Genomic DNA, 9,137 nt, shown 5'->3' with positions numbered 1-9,137 from the left:
CAGCCTTGTAATTCTCTGGCTGCTTTTTTAAGACCTCGGTCCTAGAATGAAATATAAAAGAATAATATGAACATTGTGCAATTGGACGCAAAGGTATCATTGTAAACTATGATGAGACCTACAGAACTTGAAAGGATTCAGAAAGTCCTAAATGTTGCATGATCTCAATCATTGACGGGCCAGCCCCGTAGCACAAACATACCAAACCAAAGAGAACAGGTATGTCATTGCCAGCATGCTGGTCACGTACATCCAACAGTAAAGCCAGCAGATGGATAGAGGCCTTCATTTTCATGTCTGCCATTTTCAGGGTGTTTCTTGATATGTTTCTAGATAGTACTAGCTGCTCCAGGATATTAGTTATTGTTGGACATTGATTCTGGACTTTGTTAACAATGTTTGAGAATAACATAGGATCAAATTTCTCTGCTATATCAACAATACCCTTGCTTCTTAAACCAAGATTGAAAATCTCTCTTATCTTTTCCACCTCCTGAGTTATCATATCTTTTTCCGAAATGGAGAGCAGACCTCCCAGTAGTTTTCCACTGTCAACTATTAGCGACCTTAAGATTAGACGACGGTTAGTGGAGATGACGGTAACCGGAAATGAATTGAACTATTGAGCATGCGCAGTAAATGTTTTGAAAGAAATTGCTCCGTCCACATCACGACGACGACGCCATTTTTGCTGTTTTGCCGTTCACTAGAAAACGCCTCTTACTTTTCATGGATCCAAAGCCGTAAGTTTATTAATTTTTGTCTTTCTCGATTTGATGGAGAAATATGATTTTCCTGTGTGAGTTTTTCGTCGAATCAATGTGTAAATTTCGATTTTTCCTTGTATCTTTTAAGGAGGCAAATGGTTTGGTCGCGAGACCATGACGAGCTGTTGTGCAGGGAAATCCTGGTCGTAGATCCCTTTACAGGCACAAGGCGAAGGACAGTACAGAGGGGCACTAAATGGAATGAGATTGCACAAAATCTCAACAGCGTTCAGCACGTATCGTTCCGAGTCAACCAAAGGTCTGTGAGAGAAAGATACAACTTACTTGCAAGAGAATTTCGAAAGAAAACGAAGGACGAAGAATCGGCCAGTGGCATCGAAATTGATGACGTTAGTGAAATCGATAAGGCCCTTGAGGATATCGTAGAAGTTGAAGATGCAGCAGATCAAAATCAGCAGGATGTTACTGAGCAAAAATTGCAAAAAGAAAATAAAGATCGAGAAGATGCTGAATCGATTCGATTAATGGCCATGGAGACGTTGGGTGAAACTCAAAAACGAAAACTCGTTGATAATAAAGCCAATAAACCAGTAAAAAGGCGATCAAACGGCAGTGATGCAGTTAATTATTTGAGGGAAAAATCTGCTGTAATGAATGAGTGGAAAAAAGAAGAGTTAGATTTGCAGAAACGGAGGCTGGAAGCTGATAGCAAGAAACATGATGAACTCATGCAAATGATGATGAATCAACAACAAATCCAACAACAACAACAAAAGCAACAAAATGATCTTATTCTGACTTTGTTAACACAGCTGAGCCATAGAAAGTAAGCTATGACAAACTATTATATATATAAAGTGTTCATATTCCATTTTAGCTTGGACTATATTGAAATATAGTTTCTAAAAACTGTTAGTTTTTACATAGTATTTAAAAAAAACAGTGAACATTGTTTTGTTATTCTATGAAGTCTTGAGATAACTAAACGTTTAAGGTTATATGGTTTTAATATTGTACTGTACTTTACAGAGTGTGCAATAAATGTTTTATCTACAATGTCTTTAGTCAATAGTTCCCAAAATACTCTTGTAGAGTGGGAGGGCTTAGACCAAAATACTCTGAGGTTTGATTTCCATAGAGGCAAGTTAATGCATTGCGTAGTATTGCACAAACAATATACATTTTCCCAACACAGCTCAGGCCAATTTTTAAATTCTTTTTAAAATCCATGAATTTAAAATAGTTCACGATGTCTCCAAAAAGCCATTCAACTGCTATGCGAACTTTGCTCATAGATTTGTTGAATTCTTTCATCGGCTGAGTTAAAACAGCATTTCTGAATGGAGCCTGCAGGTGTACCCTTAATGGGTAAGCTGGGTCTCCATATAGACATAGAGGTTGGCCTTCTTCAGTAAAGCAAAATGTTTGAAGTTGGTTTAGTAGACCAGATTGTGCAAGCATAAAAGAGTCGTGCCTTCTTCCCTCTGAACAAATTAGAAATAATGCACCATCATGTATATACATAGTTAACCCAAGAATAAACCATGCTAAATTGATCTTTAAAAATAAACAAAAAAACTGCTCAAAACCTACTCACCCATAGGTCCATACAAATGACCAATCATTCCATTTGGCAGAGCAACAGATTGAAATTTAATAGCATGGACACGTTTGTGACCATTGTAGACAGCTCTTTGCAGTTTCCCTGGCCGACAAATTGCTCGGACAGTTCCATCAATAAACCCAACACAGTTATTGAGTGCAGCTCCTTTTAAAAAATAGAACTAGCATAATCTTTTAGATTATCAGGGCTGAAAAGCATTTCATTCCAGTGAGAAACTCGGTGGCCGTGGTGATCATAAATGTAGTCTACAACTACATTTGTGATCATGCTCAGTTCAGGAACTGCCCTGCCAAACAGTGGTATCATGTCCGAGTATCTGCAAGGATAGGCAAAGCGTTTCAGAACAGCACATAATCCTTCAAGACCATCTGCCTTCGTTCCTTGAGGACATTTAAAATATTCAGGTATACCAAGAGCTTCAGCAAGCTCAGGTATATCATTTTTTCTGAATCGCAGCTCAGCTTCGCATTCAGTGTTTTCCAACTTTTCCAGACAAAATCTGCCGTATTCTTGGTAAGGAAACGCTGGATTTTTGGAAAAATTACTATCATACAACAACACAAACTCTTCGTCGTCGATAATGTTATCAAAATAGCTTTCAACTAAAAATTTTCTGGTCTTTTTGAAAGTTGTCATTTCGATTTTTGTGAATTCCCCGTCGTCTGTTTATTTTTTAATCTTAAATTTCCCGCCCTCAGACGACGACGGTAAGGCTAGATCCAGTCCGTAACAACCGTCGTCTATTATCCGTCGTCTAATCTTAAGGTCGCTATTTCCTTTTATGAGACTATAACTTCATCCTGTATTGATATAAGGTCACTTGCTGTCTTTTCATACAACTCAATTTTGTTGCCCAACTGTGCCAAATGTTCCAATAAACCCGCATTTAAGGTTGAGTTCCTCAATCCTTTGTTTTGCAACACCCAAATCTTGTTTGATGAGTGCAAACTGTTCTTGTAAAAGAAAGTAACATGTGTATACTCGTCCTATACTATAGCTACTGTGTATTATGGGGATTCATATTAGGTGCTAGCCCCTGATTAGATAAATTAAAAACTAATTTAATGACAAAGACATAGTGCCAGAAACATTTAAATAATAAAGTTCCTACCAGGGTCAGGGTTAGATATTTGTAAATCCATCCATCATTGCCAACATGTTTTCATTAGGTTCATCATCTACAACAATACAATCAATATGGAAATCATATGATGAGGTATTATATACAGAGCTAGCATGAACATAGTTACATAAATCAAAGATTATAATTCATTTCTAACCTGAATATAGCAGCTTAGTGCAGCATTTTATTGGGGATGTTGGGAGAATGGGAATAACATCATTTCCTACACAATCACTTTCTATACAAAAAATGATACTTGAAGTTAGTAACAACTGTAACTTTAGTATGCCTGTAATAAGGGGTAAGCTAAGTATTATTAGGACCGTCTTCCACTTTAACCAAATCATATCAAAGCAAAACACACAATATAGAATTTTAATGATGCTATGTTTAACTAAGATATGGTTAAAGTGATAACCATAGGCTTAATAAAAAACTCCTGCTAGTTATTTAATTAAATGGGAAAAAAATTGGTCTTATATACTGTATGCATGTTACATTTATACAGTATAATTACCTCTTGCAATTTTAGATTTAGGTGATTCACTGAAAAGGCTAGCAGATATGGACCTGGCATATGTAAAATATATAATAAAAAGCATATCAGGGTAACATCAGACAAAACGCAACACATACTTTCTTAATTTAGGATACATCCAGTCAATAGATTAACTAAACAAATTCAAATTTAGCTACACTGCTGTATTAGTGATGACATGCAGATTGATTGATTAATTCCAGCTTTTACCACTTAAAACAGTTGCATCATCCTTTAACATCACCCTTGTAACAGGAGGATCTAATGGAAGGAAACCAAAAAATATGTGTAACTTATAAGAAATACAAAACATTGCACCACAAGTTAGAATTCGCTCAACTTACCGAGATTTTCTAACATATGACAATTTAAGTCCTAGAGATGAAGAGATCAGTCTTAAGAGTTGCCTTTGATAGTCCCTTGCATTCTGGCAACTCCTCCTCTAAGACTGACATCAAGGTATCACTGGCAAGTTGCTTCCCTTGGACAAAGTCTACTTTCATCATAATTATTTCTTTCACTTTGGTTTTTAAAGCATGATGTGTAGGATAAAGTAACAATATTCAAGTAGGTTGGTCCTTCATGTACGGAAAGATCAATTACTTATATTACTATTAAATAAAGCACAAAGTTTTACTTTTTAGGTAAATTGGTCGGCCACACAAAAATTCTACATGTAGTGTTGTGTATATTATACGACACACATGGCACTGATAGTCGGGAACTAAGCGTAGATGCCATATACCTACACAGATTATTTATATTAGAAGGGTGAAACAGACAAACAGTAATTCTAAAATGTCAGTATGATTATACTCTCTGGATTATACTAATGTAAATAATCAATATAAATGCTGCAACATCAATATGCACTGTATATTTAAATAGTTAAGATTAACATAGATACCTTTCCTTTCCTCCTTGTGTGCGAATTACACTTCTCTCTTGTGCCTTGGTCAACGTGACAGAAGGCCCTGTCCTTTTAGAAATAGCCGGTTCCTTGTAAGGTTTTTTTTCGGATCTTCTTTGGACTTTGCCTTTGTGCTTGTCTTTACATCCGCAGCAAAATTGCCTAACTGCGCCTTTATATTTTGCGCGCTATTGAGCTTAACGGCTATTAATGATTATCTCCTTTTGACATCCTTTACAATACTCTGATATCTTTGCTAGCGATCGGCAAAGAACGTTTCTTGTATACTGGAATTTTAGAACTAAAAGACATTTTCAGATTTCAAAGCTTCGCTTCTTTCGAACTTCTTTCACTCCTTCGCATTGAAGGACAATCCTGAATATATAATTAGAGTGCAAAACCTGTTTAGAGCGCCCGGGGTACAGTAACAAGTCCACAAGGTACAGCGACACATCCATTTTGTGCAATTTATGGCAGGCATCTTCAGGATTTTTTTTTTCTCACTCCACTTAATTTTTAATTAAATTAAATAATAAAGAATGGGGAATAAAAAAATGTTACACACAGCTGCCAGCCTATTAATTTGAACAAAATTATTCATAGAATTAACATACTATTTTTATCCCTTTTTTTCTTTGGGATTCCTTCCTCCACACTAGAAATTTTCCTCTTACGTGTTTTTTCAATCAACTTGAACGACTTATTTTCTATTTTTTAAACATAACAACAATGTAACTTTTTGCAAATATATAGGAACCAGTTAATGTTGCTTTAGAATATAACACGTTAATTAGAACTGACAAACCTACCTTCGTTCAGGAATGCACTATTGTCAGCGTTTACTATTTCCTTTGTTTCCTCACCTTCATTGAAATCATTTTCTTGGTGCTTTCCTTCGCTGGTTTTTCTCTTTAGACGTTTTTCCTGCATCATCAAGAACGAATGGTAAGGCGCATTCATCTAAAACTTGTGTCTGCATCGCGTCTGATATTCTGCAATAGAAGAAATTACTTCTTCCAGTAGCAGCCAACATTCATTTCGCTGAACGAGACTTAACAACATTCCTATCTCCAATTACAATTATGACTGGCACCATCCCTTTTTCTTCCAAACACGTTCCGTAGTTCATGCCAATAATTCTGTGACCTACAATTAAAAAATTACATCCAAAAGTGAACACAAGTCACAAAGTCAGATTTAGCTTCAATTATCATAAGTTTGTGTAAATTATGCGTAAAATGCATTTACTGTAAGTGTGCAGAAAAGCAATGACTACAGCAACCTTGCAATCCAGGGGCCGGTTGTTCGTAAGGCGTTTAGCTTAAACGGTGGATAAGCCGAAGTTTAAAAATACTCTCATAGATCTTGCAAATGACTGAACCTGCATCTTATGCACTTAATATGCACTTCCATTGACAATTAAACTATTCACATCGAAATATTTCAGCTCAGTTGTTCAATAAATAGATAATTTGGTTTTCCATTTTGAACTTATCCGCCGTTTAAAGTCCCTATGAACCCAAAATGGGTTTTTGATGATTCGGATAGAGCGTAAAAAGTTACAATATAAGTTCTAGATTAGATTTCGATTTAAACTTCTACTTTTTGAGATATAGGGGCTCAAAGTGGGAATTCTGAAAATAAAGTAGCGCAGAGGGACTGGGTCGGGGGAACACGCAGTATTTTGACACTAGGAAATTGTATTACAACTTGAGTTGGCTAGTGAAAAAAACAGCTATTTTGGGGTGAAAAATCCGAAATGTTGAGCTCAAATTCGCAGTCGAGAGCACCTTTAGCAATTATTCTGATAAAACTCTGTGTGAAATTGAAGATGAGTGCGTTGAAACAAATTTTGAGGCCAGTTATGGCGAGCAAAATCAGCAAATGTATGGCGACTCAGTCGAAGAGGCCTACATGGAGGAACCGATTGCCAACGAAGCTTGGCTACAAGAATATTATCGGAAAAGAGAGGAAGACAAAGAAAAAATGATAGAATTAAAACAGCGTTTTGAAGGAAATAAATCTTTGACCTCATGGTAATATCATAGTATTTTAACTTGGTCGTATTATTGTGGGTTTTGTCCCATTTATTAGGTGTATGTGTGGAAACTGCAACACTGAGACACTCCAAAATGCTAAAGAATGCTATTGTTGCAGAGAAATTGAGAAATGTGTTGAATTTATTGAAGACTTAGGCTCACAAGATCAGGAGTCAGTTGACAAAATAATTTGTGTAACAGATCACCCTGGTTTTCCAGCAGTGTGCCTTAACAGATGGTCATTGGAGCTTGCAGCAGACATGTCCAAAACTCGTGATGGTCATTGTTATCATCAACTTAGCACAAAGGAAAGGTACGCATGTGGGAACCTTGCATTTTGTTACTAACCAACTCCCAAGCTAAATTGACACTGGACAACTTAGCAACATATAACAACCTTGTTGAAACATCCTAGTTGCACCATATTAGACTTGTCAAACAACCTTGCAATAGGACAAATCAACAGGTGTGTGATCATGTTCATGCTTTATGTACTTGCGCCCTTTTGGGTAGCAAAATTAGGTTTTTGATTTCCAATTAAGCATCACTTATTTTACAAAATTTAACCCAAAAAAATTATTATATACATTGTAGGTTTCTTCGTGTTGTTGCATACAGGCAGTTTACTCGAATGGTGCATGGCAAATTAAAGGACAGACGTATACCACTGCCTGCTTGTGCTTACACTGCAATACGTTTGACACATAATGGTAAGAATGATGATGAATTCAAAGGCTATGAAGATTTGGAATCTGATGGTGAAAGTTTATAACATTATTCATAAACAGAGCATTCTTAGTGGTTGCTAATTGCTTGGCCTTTTTGTTTCGAGGGCAATCAATTACATTCTTGTGCCCTTTCATTGGATTTTTGCATAAACTACACTTTGGTGGATTTCTTGGCTTTGCTTGTTTTTTCTTTCCACTGGCTGTAACAGCAGGGACTGAAATTATAAATTGTCAACATTAAATTTTATAAATTCCACACACAACTAACTGGTTAGTTTTATAATATAAGATTAAAATCAAGTTTCACTGTGAGTTACCTGGGTTTGTTGGTGGAACATTAGCAAGTTGCATAGCATCCCTTCTTCTTTTTTTCTCAATTACTTCTTCTTGTGGCTGCTTATCAAGCATAGTATTCATTGGGGGTGGCATCTGTTTATTCAGTTCATCAATCGCATCCTTGATTTTGTCAGTTCCAATTGATTTTACCATTGTTTGGAAGATTTCCTCAACATAATCTATTACTTATAATCAATTATATACATATTATATTTACTTGTTTGGGTATGTGGAACAGTGAACTTGCACAATGCTAATGTGCAAACTTACTAAAATTTTGTTTTAACTGTAACACTTCTAACAACTGCCTCTCCATTCAAAAACTTTGGATAGACAATGTGGTATTGCTCAACACCATCTTTCATCAGTTTTTCACGTGAAAGGTTTTCATTGAAATGTATTGCTGCAATAGCATGCCTAAAAGAGAATGTTTGTCACAGTAATTTCTAATGTTAACATGTAAAACTTAAAATGAGGGAATGTTGTACACTAAAAGGACACTATATACATATATATTATATTTACCTGCAAAACATTCCTTTGTAACTGTAGCTGATCATCTTTGGAGAGAATTGGTTTAAAACGGAATAAAATCCCTCCAAGCAACTTGTTTGCTCAATAGGAGATGCTTTCATTATTCCCTTCTTCAGTCTTTTGTCAGTGAGTGATGAGCACATTTTCTCATATGCAATGGAATCTACAAATGTTTAAAATTGCTTACCCATTTAGCTGTAATGCACACAAAGTTATGTGTCTGTGGGTTAGTATTCATTAACAGAAAACAAACTATAAAATAGCACTGTTCTGACTAGCTGCTACTGTACATGGTGTTGATATACGTTTAATTTATTTTGTACCTCTCTCAAGCCATTTTCGTGGCTGAATAGCATCCGTATGTGCACATTTGCTAAACAGTGCATTTTCTAAATTTTCATGCTTATCAACAACATGACTCAGGAAGGAGGAAAACTTGGCCCATATCACTTCACCATTTCCATCATGGGTTGTTCTTGTACTCCAGAACAAGTGGTTAGTGCAAGGCTTTATCCACTCTGCAATTGCCTCACATCCACTAACTTTGGCAATTTTAGTTAGAACCTTTGTCACTTCT

At 36.1% G+C, this 9,137-nt stretch overlaps 1 protein-coding gene across 1 annotated transcript; it reads left to right on the top strand.

Annotated features, from left to right (window-relative positions):
• The first annotated feature begins 570 nt into the window (after nt 1–570).
• LOC114530439 (nucleoporin GLE1-like) lies at nt 571–1,784 on the top strand. The gene is made up of 2 exons (XM_028552054.1): nt 571–743; nt 856–1,784. Exons 1-2 carry the CDS (start codon nt 730–732, stop codon nt 1,556–1,558), a joined length of 717 nt encoding a protein of 238 aa, XP_028407855.1. The 5' UTR covers nt 571–729; the 3' UTR covers nt 1,559–1,784.
• The last annotated feature ends 7,353 nt before the right edge of the window (nt 1,785–9,137 follow it).

This window comes from Dendronephthya gigantea, unplaced genomic scaffold (assembly GCF_004324835.1).
Source record: "Dendronephthya gigantea isolate DGI-Jeju-01 unplaced genomic scaffold, DenGig_1.0 000062F, whole genome shotgun sequence".
Classification (NCBI taxonomy): domain Eukaryota; kingdom Metazoa; phylum Cnidaria; class Anthozoa; order Malacalcyonacea; family Nephtheidae; genus Dendronephthya; species Dendronephthya gigantea.
The sequence above is the reverse complement of the archived record's forward strand: the minus strand, read 5'-3'. Positions and strand labels throughout refer to the sequence as shown.